Source organism: Artemia franciscana, chromosome 1 (assembly GCF_032884065.1).
Source record: "Artemia franciscana chromosome 1, ASM3288406v1, whole genome shotgun sequence".
Lineage (NCBI taxonomy): Eukaryota > Metazoa > Arthropoda > Branchiopoda > Anostraca > Artemiidae > Artemia > Artemia franciscana.
In genome coordinates, this window is record NC_088863.1 from 33,577,575 (window position 1) to 33,602,479 (window position 24,905).

The following is a 24,905-nucleotide window of genomic DNA, read 5'->3' on the forward strand; positions in this document are numbered from 1 at the left end:
ACAAATCAATATCAATTTTCGTTTTCCACAGCAAACTAAATATATTTTTAACTTATATGATAGATCAGCACTTTCATTTTATGGCAAAATCCAAGTTGTAAGTTTCATTTTGTGTTAAAATATATGTTTGTTATAACCCATATTTTATGTGCTAGCCTCCATTTCGTGAAACACACAAGGCTAATCCAAGTCTTGTAACAAAAAAAAAAACAACGTAATATTAGTTTCTTTCTTATATACTTAAATATAATAATTATACTCTTGTGTTTGGTGTTTTGGTGTTTTGTTACAAAAACAAATTAAATAAAAAAAACGAGTTTTTTTAGCTGAAAGTAAGGAGCGACATTAAAACTTAAAACGCACAGAAATTACTTCGTATATGAAAGAGGCTGCTTCCTCATCAACGCCCCGCTCTTTACGCTAAAGTTTGACTCTTTCTCTCAATTCTTCTTTTTAAAACAGTAAAAAACTTTAGCGTAAAGAGCGGGGCGTTGATTTGGAAGCAGCCTCTTTCATATACGAAGTAGTTTCTGTGCGTTTTAAGTTTTAATGTCGCTCCTTACTTTCAGCTAAAAAAACTCGTTTTTTTATTTAATTTCTGAACGTTTTTGAATCAATGCATGTTTTGATTTTGGCTCTTCGCAGAGGAATAATCAAAACGAAATTCTGCATATTTTTTTGGGGGGGCTAAATGGCTTTCTCATAATTTTGATCGAATGATTTTGAGAAAAAAAGAGCGGGGGCGAAGCCTAGTTGCCCTCCGATTTTTTGGTTAATTAAAAAGGCAACTAGAACTTTTAATTTTTTACGAATCTTTTTATTGGTAAAAGATTTACGTAACTTATAAATTAGCTTACGTAAAGAACTTTTGTATTCTCATGTTTTTATTACAATAATGAGGGGATTCGCCCCATCGTCAGTACCTCGCTCTTTACACTAAAGCTTAAATTTTATCCCAATTCATTAAGAATGACCCCTGAATCACAAAAGCCGTAGAATAAATAGTTGAAATTACTAAAAATACTTTAGCGTAAAGAGCTAGGTATCATAAGGAGGTGAGCCCCTTATATGGGTAATAATTTCTGTTTGTTTTAAGTTTTATTGCTGTTCCTTACTTCCAGGTGAAAAAGCTTTTTCACATTTATTTTTTAATTTTTTTTTTTAAATAATGCTAGTAAATCCTGCTCTCCCTTCATGGAAGTTTTCTTCTCCCATGACAAATTCTCGATGGAAAGTTCCCCCAGCATATCCCCCTCTTCTCAACCCCTCCCCCAAACCCAAAAAATCCTCCTGAAAACGCCTGTATACTTCCCAATAACCATTACTATATGTAAGCACAGGTCAAAGTTTGTAACTTGTTGCCCCTCCCACGGGGACTGTGGGGGAGTAAGTCGTCCCCAAAGACATAGTTATAAGGTTTTTCGACTACGTTGAATAAAATGGCTATCTCAGAATTTTGATCCGTTGACTTTGGGAAAATAATTAGCGTGGGAGGGGGCCTAGGTGCCCTCCAATTTTTTTGGTCACTTAAAAAGGGCACTAGAACTTTTCATTTCCGTTAGAATGAGCCCTCTTGCAACATTCTAGGACAACTGGGTCGATACGATCACCCCTGGGAAAAACAAAAAAACAAAAAAACAAATAAACACGCATCCGTGATCTGCCTTCTGGCAAAAAATGCAAAATTCCACATTTTTGTTGATAGGAGCTCGAAACTTCTACAATAGGGTTCTCTGATACGCTGAATCTGATGGTGTGATTTTCGTTAAGATTCTATGACTTTTAGGGGGTGTTTCCCCCTATTTTCTAAAATAACGCAAATTTTCTCAGGCTTGTAACTTTTGATGGGTAAGACTAAAGTTGATGAAACTTATATATTTAAAACCAGGATTAAAATGCGATTCTTTTGATATAGCTATTGGTATCAAAATTCCATTTTTTAGAGTTTTGGTTACTATTGAGCCGGGTCGCTCCTTACTACAGTTCGTTACCACGAACTGTTTGAAAGACAAGCATAGACGAAGAAATATACGGATAATTACGGATGATCTAAATATTGATTATCGTAATCGAGAGATATGTATTGATATCAAGGTTTCTTTTTTTTCCGATCGTTGTACTAGCTATAAACAGATCTACCGTTTATCAAATAACTATTCCTACATCAAACTGCTGACCGTTGTTGGGCACTGGGTCAATTTTTTTTACATGTTATTCAGGTCAAAAATTATCTATGAAGCATATTTAGTATACTCATTTAAAATTTACTTCTTTATAACGTGCCATCTACTCAGTTTCTTTTTTTTTATAGTACGATCGCTTGGAATCCGAGGCTGCAACGATATCTGGCCTAATCGATAATATTCATCTGCAACTAGGACTTATTGATAACACACTCAGTGGTCCTGATCGCATTGAGATTAATGGCCGTATTGAAAAAGTGCGTGAAAGAGTTTCCCGAGTTGCGTCAACCTGTTCCGAACGGAAGAATAATCTCAATGATATCGTGGGTCAACAAAGAGAACTAGCCGGGAAAGTAGAAGAAAGTCTTCAATTTTTGAACAAAATTCAACATGACGTTAAGTTGCTAAATAAACCAATTGGTTCAAAACCTGAGGATGCACAGGCAGTTTTAGATAAATATCAAAATTTACTTTCAGAACTGAAAAATTATAAGACTAAACTTGAGGATTTGCAGTACAGAACTTCGGGAAACAATCAAGATCTCAAAGGACTGATCTCACAGCAAGATGATCACATTAACATGATTGAATCTCAGGTAAATTTAGTCCTTTCTTCATTGCTTAATTACCTCACTTTCATGTCATACTTTACATTTTCATGGTTTCAAGTTTATTCTACAAAAATTTCACGTTTATACGCCGACTAGTACTTGAAAATTCACAGATAGATAAAGAAGCACTTTGGCTACATAATGAATTGCTCTATATCCCTTCCTTTTCGTGAAATTTATGTGTCCATCTTACCAAATGGAATCTTAGTTATGTCCCCTAGTACTGGCACACTGTAAGCAAATCTGTTTTATTTGATAACAGTGTCTTTAGCTTTTAATTGATTATTTTTTTTGTTCAGATTGCACGGCTACGACATCTTATACTTCTACGGCAGCAATTTATGACTCTTATTGGTGAGATTCTTTCATTTATCACTAAGTACACAGAAGTAGTAAAGGACATAGAAGAAGCAAAGGTGTCGGATCAAGATAAAATTAAGCGCTATGATGATGTCATTTTCAAAATTCAGGAATGTGAGTCGCTTCTTATACAAGCTGGCGACAAAGGGGAGATGATTGCAGCAGATGGCTCTGCTGTAGACAAAAACTCAATCACAGCACAAGTTTCATCATTAAAACAACAACTCACATCTCTTAGAAGGTTTGTTTTTTGTTTTTTTGTTTTTTTCAGTTTTAATGCTTGGTTTAACATGTCATTCGTAGTTGCGAATTTTGCCTCTTTGTGTTTTCATTTGCAAAAGAAATTAAATGACCTTTTTAAGTTTTCTAAAAATATCGTTAAAGTACTTGACTGAATTTTAACTTCATGTTTTTAAGACTTTGCCTTAAACCTTAGTTCCTGCTGTGCCTGCAGAGGCACCTAGGGCATTGGTTTTTCCCAAAAACTCTTGCTCAAAAGTGACAAGTGTTGTCACTTTTGCCTCTTTGTGTGTTTATTTGCAAAATAAATTAAATTACCATTGTATGTTCTTAAGACCTTACATCCTCCTGTGCCTTCAGAGGCGCCTAGGGCACTGACAAGGAGTCCCCTGTCTTCGTGATATTTTGCTGCCACAAGCACATCATCCCACTCGACTTACAGGAACGTGTGAAGCGAGCGAAGATTTGACTGGAAAGTGTGGCTTTGTGTAACCATGGAAAGATTCCTCCTTCTTGATTATACAGGTTGTCACTGGAAGATTACCTTGGGAGTTCTAAGACCAGAAATTCTCAAGACATGGCCTAGATGTTGGTGGATGATATTCGTAAAAAAAAAACTCTTGGTCATTTTTAGAATCTCAAAGTTTGAGACTAGATCTTTCCAATGCATATTCAGGATTCAAGGGCCCAAATCTGACGTTCTTGCTCCCCATTAATGTGCCATGACTCGGCTACGCATGTCAAATCGGTAGAGCATTGCTATTATTAAGCATTGAATCAACGTTTGACGCCAAGTGCAATTGCAATCGATCACTAGATTCTCTTCATTCTGTTGAATGCTTCTCTTGCTCTTATACAGTACGCTAATTACTTCCATAAGGAACCAGTATTTTGAATTATGTGTCCCAGGTATTTAAATTTGACCACGTGTTCTAACTCCTAATTACCGCACTTCATCTGAAGTGGTGAGTTCAATGTTCCCATGCATTTAGTTTTGTTTGTGTTGATTTTCAGCCCAAAAAGTTCCCCCTTCGTGTTTATTTCATCAAGGAGTTGTTTTAGGCATTCCTTACAATTCTCAAAGATCTTGCAAAGTCAAGATCTCATAAATTTTGTTTCCGCATCACACTAATACCTTGAGCGGTTGTGTATCTCAATATATAGTCAATTACTATAATGACCAGTAACTGTGACAAGACGCTGCCTTGTTTACCTCCAGATAGTATTTTGTAGTGTCGTGTTAGGCTTTCAGATGAATGACCACAAGCCTCAATTCCGAGACACACTGTGGAGATTATTGTAATGATATTCGATGAGCTTTCTCTGGGAATAGAGACAAATGATTTCTCAATTTCGATGAATATCATGTAAAGTCTTGATCGCTATTCATAGGATTCCTCAGAGAATATTCGGAGGGTAAATATGAGGTATGTGCAGGAGCGGTTTGGTCCGAATCCCTGTGTTTCGTCTCTGAGTTTCTCATTTAGTTTTGATTTGATGCGTTTGAGAATAACGCGAGAAAGTACTTTCCCAGGCATATAACATAAGCTCATCCCATACCAATTGTAGCATGCAGATACATAACCTTTTGTAAAGAGTCGAATCATCGTACTCCGTGTCCCATCCCATTTCGACCTCAAAGATGACACAAAACGTTTGATCATTTCAGGTGAAATTCTTTCTTTACCGAGTGATTTAGTGTTTTTCATTTTATTGGAGGCTTTGAAGATTCCTTTGGCTATATGTGGATCAGAACTAATGCCAATTGAGAAGAGTGGCTCCGTCGAAATCCTAAGCTCTTCAGTTGGTGGCGAACGGCTTAGAACTTTTTTGAAGTGCAGTACCCTTACTTCCTTGACAGCTTCTGGGTCTGCTACTAGATTTTCAGTTTCGTCCCTCGGAGGTCGACAATATGCAGCCAATTTTCACAAATTAGTGTGTTTTGATATCTTGGGAAAGATTCAGGGAATTAAGTTGAAACTTTCAGGGGGTGTGAAGGGGGAAAGTTGATTAATATTGTCTATACTCAACGCTGTAACATGATGGAGGTTAGAATTACTTCAGCCTGATAGAACTCCAAAGATTGTGCAGATTTCCAACTCTATATTTGAATATTTTCCCCGTACCCATCAATCCAAAGAATTATAGCACAACTATTATTACACATTTTACAACATATAAAAAGTAAGACAAGAACTGGATTCTTGTTTAGAAAAGTCTAAAGATTTAAAATGTTTGTTCCTTAACCAATGAAATTATAACCTATGTCAATTAAAAACGAACAGAAAATAATAAAAAAAAACACATTCCATAAAAGTAGTCTCTGAAAGAAAAGCACTATCAATAAATAAATGAAACTCAAAACGAACAAAAATTACATTAAATAACCAAGTCAAACTCAAGACGAGCAGAAACTACCATGGAAAAAAGTAGAAATAGCACCCTCTGTGCTTTCTAAAGACTAGAATGTAATTTGTACTTTAGTGAAAACAAAATACATTTTAAATATTTTCTTTTTTGTAACTTTATTCTATCAGAAATTATTAAAAATTTGAGGAACGACCCTGACAACTCACGCTGCTAGTGCTCAATAGGTCTGCTGAAAAAATTTTCTTTCGGTTCTATTAAACATAAAATCCTTCAATATTTTGTCTTCATAAAATGAAAGCTCAAAGAGATAAATAATTTCGAAACAGAATATAAAATTAGGTACGTCAAGAGCTAACAAGTTTTTAATCTGGTTTTTGTTATCTGGTTTTATTTCGGTTTTTTTCTATGGTACTTTTGTATTTCTCAGGGTTCTCTTGTAATGAAGGCAAAGGAGAATGTGGTTGCAGAAATATTTGCCAACTTTTAGTGATTAGCGGAAATCCCATCGGCGTTGTGTTCTTGTTTTTTTTTGGACTGTCTTAGACATTTTATTAACAGCGATTAAAGTTAAAAGAGGATTGAATAGTTTAGAATTTGCTGGGTAGGCATTAATGATGTTAGTTTCATTGTGGTAGCGCATGCTAAGAGTATATGCTGCTATTTTGTTTATTTTACGATCACTGCTATGGCTAAGAGAAAAAAAAAATAAAACTGACAATTTTGTAAATAGTCGGGAATTTGTGTGCGTTTTCCAATTTCGATTCATGGTTTAACCTCGGAACATTAGCAATAGTTGTGTACCTATTCAAAAAACATAACTAACTTTCATGTTCAAAACTATTCAATCCTTTATTGACTTTAGTGGGTAAGAAAAATTGACAATAACCAGGAAATAATGAAACTCATATATGACATTTCACGTAAATAAAATTTACGAAACTAATGATTCGTTTTTAGAATTCAAGATATTTTTCAATACCTTAAAAAAAAAACTTTTCAAAATTTAAACTTGTGAATCCTGATTGCTTCAAAAACTATAAGTAAATTAAAACTCAACCGATTCAATAATTGTAGGACTGTCGAAAGGAAGCGGGCTGAACACGAAACAACAATGGCGGAACATCAAAGACTTTTCAGTGGTATTGAAAGCTCTCTTGACACATTGCATGGCATTGAAATAATATTGAAGTCCAGACCGCTCCTCCAGCTTGTGCCTGAAAGTGTGGAAGCAGAAAGGAAAGTTCACCAGGTAGACAATGAATCCAGTTTTCACTCTCATTATCTCCCAAATCCCACTTTTTTTCCTTCTTCATTTCTTTTTTATTAATAAAAGAAACATAGTTTTTTTGTGCAGAAAGTAAAGAGCTATTTTAATTCTTAAAAAGAGTATAACTAGCTGATATGAAATACCGAACTTAAAATGAACAGAAATTACCGATGTTAGTTAAAATTGTACATTAGAAAGGAATAAAGTTAAAATAATAAAACGTTGAAGACGATGAAGTTGATGAAGCAATAAAGCCAAAACTGATTGGAACAAAGTAAATTGTATCAATATTTTTATTGCCCCTTGCTTTGACTAAATTACACTTTATTTTGATTTGTCATTTTTTTAAATTGTACAAAAAGGGTGTATCCATTGTTTTTTTCCCACTATATGTGGGAAATATTCTGTTAGAACTGACCGGATAATTTTATTTTCCGAAAGATACTTTAGAGGCAAATTGCAATTTCGGGAATATTTTTGCCTATTTTGAGACTTAATAGCAATTTCTTCATGGCTTGTTATTTCTTTAAAAGATTAAAAGACATAATTATCATCTATTACTCTATTGATCTACATTTTTATCTATGAAAATTCATTTGTGGGATTTGGTATTACTAGTTCACTTTGTAAGCTAAAACTCCTAAATCTCCTAATTGATAGCCCAGTGGAAGTCAGGGTGAAACTGTAACTCTATGGGGCCGCTGAGCTAATAGCCTTTTCAGACTTCCTCCTCTGCATGCCATCTTAAAAATTAATAATCCTTATCTGTATTACCTGTATTTATGTTGCCGAAAAAACCTATTACGGGGTTTAGATACCTAGAAATTAAAAATTTTGTTCTGGCTTAACGAGTTTTCCGATGATGCGGTAGTTTATAATGACTCATTTCGACAATTAGTTTGTAGGGGGAACTATTATCATTTCTCATCCTTTAATGTTTCTGTGGGCTTTCTTGATTTTTGACTAGACCGTAAGAAAATGGACATATTTATTTTCAGAAACTTGCCATTGAAGCCTTAGAAGAGATTCGTAAACTGGAAGTGATTTGTAACACAATTAGAGATTCTGCTAAAAAAGAAGATTTGTTGCCCCCAACACTCTTAGGACGTGTAAGCGAGGCTGCGGTTCTGTGTACAACATTACAGACTGAAATGGAAGAAAGGGGAAACTACCTTGATAATCAATACGAAGCTAGACTTAAATATGAAAGCTGCGTGTCTCTGCTTTCGACATGGTTGGATTCAGTGAAGTATAGAACTTCAGATTCAGGGGATGGAATTGACTTTTTGAACGTTGAGAATGAGCTAAGGGGAGATAAAGGTAGGTTGAGATGAGAAATTTTTTTTTTTTTTTTTTTTTATAGAATTACCACTCGGGAAATCGTTCTTCCATTGAAACAAAATATTTAATACTATAGATTAAAGACTTGAAGTTGAGATGAAAATGGAAATAATACGTTTTTCTCCTTTTTAATTAATATACCCTCTCAAAAAACTTCTATTTTTAATGTTTAGCACAGACACTGAGTAATGTAATCACTTTTGCTTCTACTTTAATGCTTTCGACGTATGATTTGATTTAATTCCATTAGTAATTATTGGCTTAAAATTCAAGGGTAAATTTTGTCAATGAATCATTTGTACTGAAGATGTTCTAATAGACAGTGTTTAGGAATTTGTACCCTTCTAAGTGATTTAACAAAAAGAAAACCATCCTCTAAATTAACTTCAATTGACTTTTAAAATGCCTCGAAAAAATTAGTCTAATAAAGGTACATACATTTAGATTTGGCTTTTTATATGCATTAAATGGGATTCTCATGGATTAATTCCTATTGTTAATAAACTTTTATCTTTAATTAATTGATTGTGTTAATGTATACCTATATTTAACCATCAAATTACCAATTTATTCATGGTTGGACTCAGATTTGAAACTTAAGGAAGGAGGGAGGTGAACTGATTGTTTTAAGTGGAAGAAAGTAGAAACTGGAAATGAGTTTTCTTTGGCCAAAATATGTTTGGGCTCCAGCTTCCTGCAGGTGGCATTGCAGCAGGGGTCTATTGGCAAAGGGCCAAAAGCCGTGTAGCTACCGCTCTGAGGTTAAAAAGTTCACGAAATATTAACTAAAAATGCGAAAATACCCCCCTAGGTCAATATAAAAATAGACATTGTTTAGTTCTTAAAGAATATCAATGGAAATCCTTGCCCTCCCCCATTTGGAAAATAATTAAAATAAAGTCTCAGCAATTGACCAGCATCATAGAGAAAGGGTGTCTACTGTCTCATTCCCTTCTGTCAAATGTTAGGATAAAGTCTTTGGGATATAGTTATTTTTCTTTGAAAATGGTGGTTTTCATCATTTGATACCGTAGTCCTGTTATTTGTGCCGGTAAAATAGTGAAATTTGCTTTACTAGAGTCGAAACCGTGACCTTGTGAGGATCCCCACAAGGCTTTTCCCTGTCTGTGATAAATATCTATAAGTAGCAAAACAGTATTATTCATTTTTAGCAATTAAAAGCCTCTAAAATCTTCATACAAGGCTTTAAATCTTTTCAAACAGTAAGCGTTGAGTTAAATCGAGTTCAAAGTTCAATTTTGAAAATCTCATAAGCATCTTTATAATATATATCAGACAGATTCATGTTTAAATCTTTTCTATAACTTTAAACTGTGAATTCTTAAATATCTATTTAAAAAAGAAGTTGACCATAAAATTGCATACAGTATTAAATACAGTAGAAAATATTTTTCATGGTAAATTATTTTATTTACAAAGAGCACAGGTATACGATCAAGAGCTTTAAAGTGATGTGTTTAAACGTCTACTCTTATTACTTGAAAAAAGCACTAGAATATTTTCCAATGGAATGAGCCGATTCTCGATTTTCCATCTGGGAAAAATTTGAGTTTCCTCAATTTTCTGAACTATATCTCTTTTTGTTAAATAAATGATATAAATTAAATTTCTGCCATTAAGTTTCCTGTACAACTCGAGTAATTTCCATTATCTCTCCAAACATTACAGCTGTTGTAGTTTCCATAACTGAGCTGTCAAGATTATAAGGTTTCTGCTGAACTTCCTAAAATTACGACAGAGACGGGCTATGCAACTTGAATGGGGCTGTTCTAGTGGATAGTGGGTGTGCTGTTGGGCTTAGGCCCTCCCCGAAAATTGGAAAATTTTATAAGAGTAGATATTCTTTAAATGGATAATTTATAAAAATGGCTCTTTCCTGGTCTAGGGACTTCTGGTTGTATAAGCCCTTCACAATCCAAAATGATCAAGCACTTAATTTTTTATAACATCGATTGGATACTATATAGTGTTTCTGAGTAGCGGTTTTTAGTGATGGTACTTTATTTTTTGTAAAACCTAATTTGACAATGATCTATACTGAAATGAATAGGCCCATTCCAAATTTCATATCGTGCTTCGCAGTAAAATAGACACCAGCAGCGAATGTTTCTTCTTTTTGATTTTCTTCCACTGATTGTTTCATAGACTTGATGAATTTGGCATCTGAACGGTTGATAATTGATCGTAGTCACCTAGTCGGTAGAAACGTTGAAATTTCAAGAAATGAGAGGCAGCGAAGTAAATCAGAATCAATTTCAGGATAATGAATAAGTAGGTGTCTAGAAGCACTTACCTGATTATGCTGAAATATCATATGATTAAGAGCCGTACTTTTAGTTGTGCTATATAACTCGCATGCTGTTTCATATATGTTGTTTTTGTATTGGGTCACATATTTTTAATTGTACTTTTAGTTTTCTGTAGTTTTTAATACCCGGGACGTTGCCCGGATTGAATTTCTTAGTAAGAGTACAGAGAAGACAGACTTTTGTGCTCTATGAAGAAAATAAACATAAGTCGGTTTTTATTGGATTCTAACTGTAAAAATATGAATGGATCCTTTCCCCGCTCAAGGGTCTTCTAAGACTCGCTATGCAATATATTTCCTAAATTGTTTTGTAACATTTAGAATCAGTTTGCCTTTTTTTTTAAGAAATTACTGGCCGGCAAGAGTTACAGAACATCGTCCTTGGTGGCCACAATCACTATTTAACGAATTAAAAAAAAAATGCAATCGCATTTTGAATCTCTGTGTTCATTTTATTCTAAGCGTAAAATTTTTCAAGGCGTGAGTCATCTCAGTTACCTCAGTAACTCCCCCCCATCTCAGTAAGAAAGAAAGAGACGAAACTATTCAATAATAAAACAATTTATTTTTGTAGGACTGTTTCACCCGAGAGCATGAAATTGAAGAGTGTATTGTTAATGCACAAAGCACCTACGAAACCATTCTTCCCAGTTTAAATGAATCTCTTCAGATCACTTTCCAAGATCAGCACGAAGAGTTGCTTAAGGATGCTCGTTTGTCATTAGTTACCATTAGATCAACATTATCTCAACTTGAGAAGAATTCCGCCCAATGGAATGGCTTAAAAGAACTTATAAAAAAATTTAAGATTACTATAGAGGCTAGTCTGGACGCATTTAAAGAAGAAAGCCCCACAAATCCATCAGCGATGAGAGCATTGTCTGCCAAACTAAAGACTGCACTTGATAATCTTAAGGCAAGTGTAACTACTTGTGAAAGTATTAGGTCTTGTTAGTGTATCTGTAATGCCACGACTATATACTTACTTACTTGTTAATTGCTGCGGGACGAGATGCGAATACCTCACCTGGCATCAATAAGAGTGTGACTTACCCTACCTACGGATTTCCTACGGTTGTGCCGTAATTTTTGTATTGCTCCTCTTTTGGTTCTCCAAGTTTGGAAAATGTTTATCATCATGAACAACTATGGGAAAACTTACAAAAATTGGATATCTTTACCTCTAAGCTCTTCAAAAGTAACTGCTTTATTTCTAAGTGATTTTGGATCACCATCCCCAGCGCCCAAGGAAGCCACCCCCCCCCCTTTGAACGGCCATGGTCATGCCTGTCGGTTATTTCTGACATTTTCTCATATCTACTATAACCTCATAAAAATGTTTGCTAAGCTTTTCTCATGGGGAAGATCAGCAAGGAAATGTGCACTCTATCACACTTTGATCTTTCTAATTTATATTGTCTTGTTGCCCCCCCCCCCCTTCAGAAACATATAAAATAGATTTGACTGTCTCAGAAGTATGAAAATTTTGGATACAGAGGCACTTTTAGGAGATGGGACAGAAAAGCACTTGCCCCTGCGCAGAAAGTTTAGGGGCACAAAATTTCAAATATATAATCTAACGATTATAATCAATTTGTAATTTTGAGATTTCGTTTATATTAAAATAAAGTAGAAGGCCCCCATTTAAATTAGCCCGTTCAAGTTTTAAATTAGAGGCTATACATCTCTTTCCGTACTTTCAAATGTTATACCTTTTAGTGAGTAAAACCAAAAATATCAACTACTATAAAGTATCAGCGATTCCAGGAAGTTCCAGTCAAGTTTATTTTCTGAAATTGGCAATACAATGTGTAAATTATCCTCGCTAAAAATGTCCCAAATTGGACAGTTTCAGAATACCTACTTTGTCTGAATAGCTTAAAATCTTCATAAGAGTGCACGTAAATAAATTTTGAGCTACCAAAGCAATTTTGTTAAAAAAAAAAGTTTAGCAACTTTAAAAAAAGAAGTATTTTAATTATATTCACGCACTAATGCAAGGTTTGTCTGAGTCAGAGAAGATTGCACATTATCTCAAAGAAAATAACTGTAATTATTTCCGTAAGAGAATTTGATTTTTGGATTTTCTTTGACGGCAAAGTTTATTACACAATGCTGAAGCTCTGCGCTTTTGTAGAAATCCATGCATTTATAATGATGAAGGATTCTTAATGGCTAATTATTAATAAAGTTTTGATACTGAACGGACCTTGAAATACACCACAAAAAGCTATTGTATTATGAAACGAAAATTTGGAATTATGGGGGTGTTCTATTTTAAAAAGAAAATTAAACACCAACTATTCAACCAAAAAAAAAAAGAAAAAGAAAAGAAAGAAACTCCTACTTTGCAGTAAATCTAACTGTATTTTAGCTTCGTCTTGACAAGCTGCTTTAGGATCCCATTTTTTGTGCTTATTTGAAAAAAAAAGAAATCATATCTCGATCACAATTTTTAGCAAAAAAAAAAAACTTAAATGAATTGTCAAGGAAACCCAGTGGGAGGCCTGGAGAATTCCTAGCTGCAGAAATAAAACCATGACAAAATGTCTACATTATAACCAGAATGAAATGTCAAAACACAGTTTTGACATTTCAGTTTTAAAAGATTTGAAATAGTTTGAAAACTTTGAAAAAAATCAATACAGCATACCTAACACCCCTCCCCCCTATCCAAAGGGAATAAACTAATACATGCACCTTTTTACAGGACACTGAATTCACGCTGAACGATATCATTTCTAAAATCAAAGCTATTGAACAGTTTGGTGATTTGACTAGTCGCCAGTACTTTGAGCAGACCAAATCTGACCTGGAAACCGAATGGATGACTAGTAGAGATAACCTAAGCAGAAAAATTGAGGATTTCTTAGCACTCGCTGAACAATGGGACGCCCTTATTGAAAAAAGCAAAGTGTTGTCTAAGAAATATGCCATGTTAGAAGAAAAATCCCATAATTTGGAACCATCATCAAGGTCAAGATTACAACTAATGGAGGCAGTTAATAACGTTAAGGTAATATAGTAATAGGAATAATTTTCCTGGTTTCTACTAAAAATGTGTTGTTTCAACTAATTTCAAAGTTTTAGACAGCTGTAATCAATTAAAAGATAATATTTTTGGTAAATCTTAAATAAATAAAAAATACTGATAAAATAGCAATGTTAAAAAATGCCGATATGCTATTACATTCCTAATTAATAAGGTAGAATCGCTACATATCCTTTTTCATAACAGCAATTCATCACATTACCTTCATATCTATTTAACTCCCTTGTTCTCGTTTCCACCCCTGGGAATAGTTGAAAAGTCTCGGTCGTAACATCATCGCCATCTCTACCTTTAAAATCTTATACTGAAAAATATTGGGAATTTCTCGGTGTAGGGAGAGAAGAAAGGAAAAATTTTGAAATTTGTTTTGCTAGTAAATGAAAAAATGCATCAACTCTACACTTTAATTTTATATGAAATCTATTGTTTTTAATCACCGTTTGTTCCTTAGTAGACAGTTAAAAATATTTTCAAATTTGGGAATTAAGTTAGTTGGCCTTTTATAGGTAATGGTAATCAATGGCACTTCGAAGCATGGTTTAGCAAAATACTACCATTTTTTCATTGTATAGTAACCTATATAATACTATTCATTTTAGTTCGAAACTAAAATGTTCTTATGTATCTTTGCATTAAACGCTTCGTATGTCTTAATGATTTATATTCTGTGTCCAGGAGCTATCACATGAGGTATCTTCATTGGTGTCCTATCAAAAGGACCTCCAGCTTATGTCGCAACCCATATTTGACCATCTTCAATCCTCGTCTGAAGTGGCGCTATTATCTTTGAAAGGAGATTTAGACGGTTTAAATGATCGACACAAAAAGTAAGTTTGCCAATTGCCAATTATTTTCTTTTTTTAAGCATCAAAGAACAAAAAAAATTATATTTTATTTATTTATTAATTCATTTGTTTATATCTATTAATATACCAAAGCTGAGAGTCAGATTAAACTAATGTTGCAATAATAAAAAGCGGATATTCAAGAAGAAGAAGAAAGAATCAAACTATTGTAGATGAACAAATATGAAAAAAAGAATAAAAGATGAGTTTCGGCCTATTCTACTCTCTTTGTGACATTTATGAGCCTGATATGACTCAATTTTTTTTTCATTTGTGTTGCACCTTTCTAATAATTATTCTAAAATGCCCCAAAATTTTCTTGTCAATAGGAATTAGTTACGTTCCAAACATTTGGAGGAACAAAAAATGTCTTTCTAATTAGTATCTTCTGAATTTATAATTTGGTTCCTAATTTGATGGTATCTAGGTAAAAATCGTCTGTACATATGCAATGCGTGAAAAATGTATTTCAATCTAGTTTTTCAATTATTTTTTTTAGGAGGGGGGCGTTTGGTTCGTTAGCGAAAGTCTGTCAAGCGTGAATTGGTGGGATAAAGAAAAGAAAGATGCAGTTTAGAACCAGAGCTTACCGCCATTCATTCTTTAATTTAACTTTTCAGAGCTCCAGATTTTTTTCTAGAAACAATGACTGTAAAACAATTTAATATTTGTATGCTATTACCTTTCTATATTTAATGAAAGTAAAACCTCAGTCCCTGACGAGCATTTTCTGTGTAATAGTACCTATATTAACATGCATGATAAAATTACAAAAGGATTTCGGTAAAATACTGATTTGTCAATTTTCCAATTATATATTTTATCAATATAAATTTTTTTCTATAATTATAGTTAACTCTGATGTTATTCTGTTTTTCTGTTGCTATTTCTGTCAATTTAAGACCAACTATTCGCAGCTAAACTTTATTAATAATCTAACGTAGTTTTTTGGTCTTTGAATGTGATTTTACCATGAAGTGTGCAAAAATAATTCTTTGCTATCTTTTTTTCTTTCTTATCTGTGTCGAAGCTCATCACGAAGGGATAGTTTTTACAGAACTCCACAGTTCAAAATTTTTTGCATGCTGTCATATATTCTTTCTTCTTTTTCCCAAGGAAATTCTTTGAATTTGAAATTTTTTTCGTCTTTTGAGTTTTTTTCCCGTTATTCTGTACTTTCTTTCTTCCTTCTTGGCTTTCTTTTTACACCCAAAAGTATCTTATACCATTTTGAAGTTTTGCCCTCCTGATCTTCCCTTTGAAAACAGCTTGGCAATCGAATTTTGACACTTATTTGAGAAGTTTAAAAATGTCAAATACAAAATTTTTGATGTAGCATTGACTATTTATTTGTTGAGATAATTTATGTGTGTCTTAAATTTGGGTTATTATTGAATAAATTTCTTTATGCTCATCTTGGAGTTTAATATGGCTATTGACATATGAAACCAAGAAAGGAATATTATATATTTTAAGAATATATATTTCTTCATATAAATGAAAGATAAAATCAAATAGGTGAGAAAACGAGGATTTTGTCAGCCAGCAGCAAAATATGAAGACGAAAACAAGCAAATATTTCGACAAGGACCTCCGCCAATTCGTCCTCAGTGCTCAAAAAAGAGAGAAAAAAACAACAACAAAATTTAAAACCGAATTTTTTTTCTTTTTTGAGCACTGAGGACGTTTTGGCCTTGTCGAAATATTTGCTTGTTTTTCGTCTACATATTTGGCTACTGGCTGACAAAATCCTCGTTTTCTCACCTATTTGGTTTTATTTTTCATTTATTATATCCTTTCCTTTCTTGGTTTCATACGTCATGTATAGCCAGTGTAGTCTTATATTGTGTATATAATTGTGTATAGTCTTATATTGTGTAGATAGTCTTATATTGTGTATATATGTGCACCTTGTATTTAATATGGCTATTCACTTTTCTTTGAAAAATTTCATTTTTTAAAAACTAAATCTAAATGGATTCCTTTGAAAAAGTGCAAGTAAATTCTATCAAAACTAACAAGTACGTAAATGGACTAGAAATATATAACTTAATAACCTTTAGCAGATTTTTCAACTTTCAAGAATGTTAAATAGCAGTTTTCTGACTTCTTTTTATTTTTCAGTAAAGTGTTTTAAATCCGGTTCAAGTCATTTTATGTAGGAAGTTTTATTTCCTCTCTTTTTACAGACTTAATCAGCTATTAGAAGCTAAGAAATACAAGTTTGAAACTGAGATTGAGGCTCTGGAGAACTTTGAAGGAAGTTTGACAAAAATACTCACGGACATGGAATCATTATTACTGGAAGTCTGCAGTCTTAATGCTTTCGATGCAGAGCCGTCTATTGCAGATAGACAAATAGAGGTAAAATTTTTCGCGTAGAGACTTTTTTTTGATAAAAAAAGAGAAAGTATTTTTTTTAAATAAACTTTAAATGTTGCAGCGGAAATGTCACTCTACTTGATCCACAGGAATGAACACCTGTCGATTTACATGTTGAATTTTCAGGGGGAGGGGGGGTTTCTTTGATGAGCATTTACTCACTGTGCCTCTGAACTAAACCAGTATTTGTTTCCTTGAATTCTTGTGACTTTGATTTTTCTCTCTTGGGGGAGCTGGTGAGTTCTTGAAAATCATGCAAAGCATAGGTGATAAGACATGCTTCTCTATTGCTTACTAATAATCTAAGAGAATCCTTAGAATTGTTTTTTAAAGAGAACTAATGAGTTATAGTAAAATACAAAACGGACAGAAGTAAATTCATGTAATAAGCCGAACCTTGAAGAACATAATTTACTGGGAATGACTAAACGAAACCTAAAAGGGGCAGAAATAAAAATGGTCAAGCTAAACTTTAAACGAACAGACACTCTCTCAAGAAGGATTTGGTGAAACCACGCTGAAGAAATGCGTGTCATTTGAGATTCACTGAAAACAAAACATATTAATTCAGAAGCCGCTAATTAGTGTTTTGATAGTTTGACTTGATTATGATTTTCTATACTTTTGAATGAATTGAAATTGAAATGAAAATTTTTGCTGAGAAAATATTCTCCTCTCTTTGTAAAAAAAAGATTTCAATTTAAATGGAATAAAGTCCTAGTCCAGGCCTATTTAGTTGTAGCACCGAGTAGGGTCTTAGCTTATTTTGAATTGAATCGAGACTCAGCTTATCATTGCGAAGAGTCAGTATGCAAGATTGACACAAATCTCCACATACCTAGCTCGTTTGCCTACTGATCCTGTCTGCAGTAGAGCCATGGAATACCTTGGCTTAAACTTAGCATTTTATTGTACCAGGTCAATGCTTACATCGTTTTTCCAGAGCTTATGCTTCTTTCCTGATCTTTTTACGAAAGAACTTAAATCTGCTTGAAATTTATGGATTATTGCCCACAGTTATGGGACTACGTGGACTGAGGGGCCAGATTTACTGGGGATGTCGGTTTCAACCCCAGTAAGTAAACTTAACCAAGAGTTGACTTTACCACTTCTGTTTAGAAAACAAAATAATCTATTATACCCAATTACAAATATGTTAATTTATACGTGATGAGGGTAAATGTAGACGCCAAAATAGAGTGAGCTCTCTGTGAAAGAAGTTGCCATCGCTGGTGTTTATAGAATGTTGTACTTCAGGCGGTTTCAAACAGTTCGTGGTAACGAACTGTAGTAAGGAGCGACCCGGCTCAATAGTAAACGAAACTATAAAAAAACGGAATTTTGATACTATCCGAAAGAATTGGATTTTTATGCTGATTTTAAATATATAAGTTTCATCAAATTTAGTCTTTGTCATCAAAAGTTACGAGCCTGAGAAAATTTGCCCTATTTTGGAAATTAGGGGGAAACGTCATTTAAAGTCATAAAACCTTAACGAAAATCACACCATCGAATTCAACGTATCAGAGAACCCTACCGTAAAAGTTTCAAGGTCCTATCTACAAAAATGTGGAACTTCGTATTTTTTGCCAGAAGTCCGATCACGAGTGGGTGTTTATTTTATTTATTTTTTTTTCTGTTTTTTTTTTTGCTTTTCCCCAGGGGTCATTGTATCGACAAAGTGGTCCTAGAATTTCGCAAGATGGCTCATTCTAACGGAAATGAAAATTTTTAGTGCCCTTTTTAAGTGACCAAAAAAATTGGAGGGCACCTAGGCCCCCTCTCACGCTCATTTTTTTCCCAAAGTCAACGGATCAAAATTTTGAGATAGCCATTTTGTTCAAAATAGTCTAAAACCATAAGAACTATGTCTGTGGTATGACTTACCCCCCCCCCCCACAGTCCTCAGGGGAGGGGCTGCCAGTTACAAACTTTGACCAGTGTTTACATACAGTAATGGTTATTGGGAAATATACAGATGTTTTTCAGGGGGGATTATTTTGGTTGGGGGGGGGGGTGAGGGAAGGTGGCTATGTGGGAGGATCTTTCCTTTGAGGATATTGTTATGGGGGAATAGAAATTCAATGATGGGGGCGCAGGATTTTTTAGCATTATTATAAAATAAAATAATGAAAAAATAAATATGAAAAAGTTTTTTCAACTGAAAGTAATAGTACTTTTAGTTGAATATTTTTTTACATATTTAACTGAATATGTAAACATATTTTTTACTAATAAATATTTTTTACAGTGGTATATTTTTTACTAATAAAAATGTTCGTTAAAATTTAAAAGTTCTTGTTGCCTTTTCAAGTAACCAAAAAATCGGAGGGCAACTAGGCCTCCTCCCCCACCCCTTTTTTCTCAAAATCGTCTGATCAAAACTAAAAGAGAGCCATTAAGCCAAAAAAAAAGAATTAATATGCAAATTGCATTTTAATAATTTATGTGCGGAGAGCCAAAATCAAACATGCATTAATTCAAAAACGTTCAGAAATTAAATAAAAAAACTAGTTTTTTTTTAACTGAAACTAAGGAGCGACATTGAGACTTAAAACAAACAGAAATTACTCCGTGTATGAAAGGGACTGTTCCCTTCTCAACGCCCCACTCTTTACGCTAATTTTTTTTACTGTTTAATAAAGTAGAATTGAGAGAAAGAGTCAAACTTTAGCGTAAAGAGCGGGGCGTTGAGAAGGGAACAACCCCTTTCATACACGGAGTAATTTCTGTTTGTTTTAAGTCTTAATGTCGCTCCTTACTTTCAGTTAAAAAAAACTAGTTTTTTTTATTTAATTGCACACAAGAAACGAGGTTTCCTTGGGATTTTAATGGTTAAGCTGTGTTTTCATTTAGTGTTTCCAGCTGCATATAGTTGAGTCTATTTATAATTAGCTACCAACCAAATATCAACCATGCCATAGCTTTGATTCCCTTTATTTTGATTGGCAGAATTTTTAAGCAATATTTTTATCCCCTAGGCATTCAAAGGAAAGCTGCCGCAAGTTATGGAATCAGTTCGAGGACTAGCCGACCAGACGACTCAAAAGTACTTCTGTTTTGAGCAAAGCATGCCATCAGAAGTTTTTCGGAAGGTACTCAAGTTTCTTCTCTAGTATTTCTCTAGTATGAATAGCTTGAATTTGTGTACTAGCGGGGTCTCACTCAGTCAGTTATATTTGACGGTCGTGTCAAGTACGATTCTTGGAAGTTCATTAATTAGTTTATTTCAGACTGACCCCAAACTGAAACGAAAGCATTTCATTAATATTCCGGACAACCAAAACCTGCCGCTAGCATGTTTACCGAAAATGCAAGGAGCACAGCTTGTAGTAACAGGCCTTTCTCAAATGAATCTGGAACAACAGAGAGAGTCTAACTTGTAACGTTTTATAGGACCTGCCCCTAAATTAAATTCAAATTTTCTAAGTTGGCAAGAAGTAAATTCTGGTTTTGGTAAATCACCAGCTAGAAAAAACTAGTTGTTTGAAATTGCTAAACTAATCTTTCAAGGTTCAAAATTAAAATATTTTATCAAGAAGTAATTCATTGCACCCAATTTGCTTCTCATACGTATTTTAAAACCCATTACCTCATACATAAAGTGGTGGTGAGCCATTGGGCTGGATTCATATTAGAGCTATAGCCTAGGAGGTGAAAAAAAAACGATAATATTTCAAGAACATGACCGGTACCAATCTATCAAGCGAATACAAAAAAAAATAACGATCATAATATTAACAAAATTGTTTCCCTGTTTTAGGAGAAATAGAAGTTCAACTTTGTTTTGGCTATGCCAGGTATTAATTTTAATCTAGGTAGTACATATATTAAGAATCTTAATTAATTCATTGACTTTGTGGCACCATCTAATCTTTGTATTGCAAAAATTAGAATGCGCTATGACTAAAACTAGTTATAAACAAAATGATCCAAAACATATGCACATATTTTCGTTACAAATTGTGAATATACGGAAGCTAAAACAACTTTGTGGCTGTTTGGCTATATAAGTTTCTTTTTATGCCTACAAAACTATTGGGAACGATTTTAGTTTCGGACGCACTAATTTCTTACATTATTATTTGAAGTGAGAAGACAAGGCTTATCGTGTTTAAGAAAATCCATAAACTTCTCAATAGGTTGAGAATCAGTTGAGATACTGTGATGTTTAGTAGATAAATTTACCCAGTGTGTTAAGTGGGAAGGTGGGAGGGGTGAAATCCTCATTTATAAAAAGTATTGAATTGTGCCTTTTTAATTGTCATACTCAAATAGATAGTCTGAATTCTTACGAGTTAGTGTGACGTGGATGTAGTTAGTAATTATTTAAAACATAACCAAACAATCCAACTGCTAAGTATATACCCCAGCTTTTTCATTTGTTTTAAATTTATTTGTTTTACCTTTCCGTAGATAGGGGATCTTGAATTATTATCTGAGAAGATTCGCGTGAAAATTGAAGAGAAGGAATCAGAGGCACGCCAAGCACGAGCTGTTTGTGATGAATATTTGCTGGGTGTTAACTCAATCCAAAATTGGGTGCAGACAACGGAAAAGAACATGAGAGAAAAGAGCTTGGAGCCATTTTTACTTAAAGAATTTTTGAACGTAAGTGTCTTTTACATGTAGTTTGGATGAGCAGAAACTGTGCAGTCAATAGTAACTCAAAATTTAAGCGAATTTATTACCAAGTTTTGAGTGTTTTGTCAGAAAAAAAATACAATTCAGCAAAATACTATAATAATCAAACAGTTCGTGGTAACGAACTGTAGTAAGGAGCGACCCGGCTCAATAGTAACCAAAACTCTAAAAAATAGAATTTGCCAGATGCCAATACATACATCAAAAGAATCGAATTTTAATGCTGATTTTAAATATATAAGTTTCATCAAGTTTAGTCTTACTCATCAAAAGTTACGAGCCTGAGAAAATTTGCGTTATTTTAGAAAATAGGGGGAAACGCCCCCTAGAAGTCATAGAATCTTTACGAAAATCACACCATTAGATTCACCGTATCAGAGAACCCTATCGTAGAAGTTTCAAGCTCCTATCTACAAAAATGTGGAATTTTGTATTTTTTGCCAGAAGGCAGATCACGGATGCGTGTTTATTTGTTTTTTTGTTTTTTTTTGTTTTTTTGTTTTTTTTTTCTTTTTCCCAGGGGTGATCGTATCGACCCAGTTGTCCTAGAATGTTGCAAGAGGGCTCATTTTAACGGAAATGAAAAGTTCTAGTGCCCTTTTTAAGTGACCAAAAAAATTAGAGGGCACCTAGGCCCCCTCCCAAGCTAATTATTTTACCAAAGTCAACAAATCAAAATTCTGAGATAGCCATTTTATTCAGCGTAGTCGAAAAACCTTATAACTATGTCTTTGGGGACGACTTACTCCCCCACAGTCCCCGTGGGAGGGGCAACAAGTTACAAACTTTGACCAGTGCTTACATATAGTAATGGTTATTGGGAAGTGTACAGGCGTTTTCAGGAGGATTTTTCTGGTTGGGGGAGGGGTTGAGAAGAGGGGGATATGCTGGGGGAACTTTTCATCGATAGTTTGTCATGGCGGAAGAAAATCTCCATGAAGGGAGCGCAGGATTTACTAGCATTATTTAAAAAAAATGAAAAAATAAATATGAAAAAGTTCTTTCAGCTGGAAGTAAGGAGCAGCATTAAAACTTAAAACAAACAGAAATTATTACCCATTTGAGGGGCTCACCTCCTCCTAATACCTCGCTCTTTACGCTAAAGTATTTTTAGCAATTTCAACTATTTATTCTATAGCTTTTGTGATTCTGGGGTCATTCTTAATGAATTGGGACAAAATTTAAGCTTTAATGTAAAGAGCGAGGATCTGACAAGGGGGGAACCCCCTCATATATGTAATAAAAATATGAGAATACAAAAGTTCTTTACTTAAGCTAATTTATAAGTTACGTAAATCTTTTACTAATAAAAATATTCGTAAAAAATCAAAAATTCTAGTTGCCTTTTTAATTAACCAAAAAACCGGAGGGCAACTAGGCTTCCTCCCCGCTCTTTTTTTCTCAAAATCATTCGATCAAAATTATGAGAAAGCCATTTAGCCAAAAAAAAAAAATGCAAATTTTGTTTTAATTATTCCTCTGCGGAGAGCCAAAATCAAAACATGCATTGATTCAAAAACGTTCAGAAATTAAATAAAAAAAACAAGTTTTTTTAACTGAAAGTAAGGAGCGACATTAAAACTTAAAACGACCAGAAATTACTTCGTATATGAAAGAGGCTGCTTCCTCATCAACGCCCCGCTCTTTACGCTAAGGTTTTTTACTGTTTTAAAAAGAAGAATTGAGAGAAAGAGTCAAACTTTAGCGTAAAGAGCGAGGCGTTAATGAGGAAGCAGCCTCTTTCATATACGAAGTAATTTCTGGTCGTTTTAAGTTTTAATGTCGCTCCTTACTTTCAGTTAAAAAAAACTAGTTTTTTTTATTTAATAGATGAATAGATTAATATATTTTTTATGGCTAAAATATTTCAGCAAATGAATATTAGCAGTGGTCGCTCTAAACAAGACACTATAAACGCACTAGGGTTGAGCGGCTACTAAAGAATTAACTAGTTACGAAAACACAACACTAACAACAAAAACAAAACAAACAAATGAAAAAGAGAGCCAGAGAACAAACTCTGTCGTCAAAAAAAAGAAACGGAAAAGTTACACAGGAAAATAAGAGAAGTATGGAGCTTGAACCTTGCCACCCAAAATTTACCTTTTTATTTTAATTTTAAAAAGCTGTTGGTGTTCTACCGCCCTAATGCTTGGCGGAAGAGAATTCCATACATTTGGTCCTAAATATCGGATCGTAAAATCATACCGCGTACTGCTACGGTGCCCTATGACAAAATCCTTTGCGTTTCTCGTACTATTACCAAGTGTGTTCACATTACTTGTATAGAGTGAGTGAAATACTTCAGGGCATACATCGTTCCAACAGTCGCAAGCAAAAATAGGGTCCTGATAATATCTTATCGGGCCTACTTTTATAATCTTCTGCTTCTTAAAACATGAACACATGTCATTATCCTCTTTCACATATCCTCCGATTAGTCTTGTTGCCTTGTTTTATAAAATTTGAATAAGAATTATTAGCCAGAATTATTAGGCAGAAAATATTTCAGCCTTCTAATAATTCCAACTGCTCTAGCCACTTTTGAAGCAACCAAATCACTGTGTTATTTCCATGACAAATGACAATCCAAGTAAATTCCAAGATATTGCGCACACAAATGTTGTTGTGCGGTTTTTGTACGCGGCAAAATTTTGCAGCAAAATAGGGTGGTGTTGCTATTCTTCTGTACGCTATAAAATTCGTTTCGTTTACATTAACATATAAAAGGCTAAGGGTTATAAAAATATAAAGTTGGTTCAAAACACTGTTCACTTTTACCAATAAAACCTCCTTATTATGATTAGAGAAACTAATAACAGTATCACCGGCAAACAACCTGACTTGGATCTGGCAAGTAAAATCTTTTGCTATCAACATATAATAAACAAAGGACCGGGCCCAAGACTCAACCCTGTGGAACACCACATTTAACTGGGAACTGATTTGAAACAACATCATTTAAAACGACTCTAACAGATTTTACAAATAAAAAACTCTCAAACTAATTCAAAAGAGATCCTCTAATACCTAAACACTGTAAACGACGTAGTAAAATTTTATATCAACAGTACAAAAGAGACTTAGCAATAGTGCAACATGGTGAATGACCAGACTGATGATATCTTGAGTAAAAGTTAATGTTTTACATAAACTTACTTGAACATGCAGAGTCATGATAGAAATGTGACTGGTTTGAGAATAATCAGGGTCACAAATGTGCTAGTTCACTAATAAGTGAAACACCATCTCTAATTCATCCTATTAACCCCTAGGTTTAA

General features: G+C 33.9%; 1 protein-coding gene across 1 annotated transcript in view; it reads left to right on the top strand.

Moving 5' to 3' along the window:
- Positions 1 to 24,905, top strand: part of LOC136028707 (muscle-specific protein 300 kDa-like) — a gene marked incomplete in the record, with an annotated part of 463,479 nt that overhangs the window by 231,463 nt on the left and 207,111 nt on the right. The window contains 11 exon segments of the mRNA XM_065706609.1: positions 2,312 to 2,779; positions 3,094 to 3,395; positions 6,839 to 7,013; positions 8,030 to 8,351; positions 10,374 to 10,474; positions 11,276 to 11,617; positions 13,412 to 13,717; positions 14,429 to 14,580; positions 16,788 to 16,962; positions 19,962 to 20,075; positions 21,397 to 21,591. Coding sequence (XP_065562681.1) covers positions 2,312 to 2,779; positions 3,094 to 3,395; positions 6,839 to 7,013; positions 8,030 to 8,351; positions 10,374 to 10,474; positions 11,276 to 11,617; positions 13,412 to 13,717; positions 14,429 to 14,580; positions 16,788 to 16,962; positions 19,962 to 20,075; positions 21,397 to 21,591 — 2,652 coding nt within the window.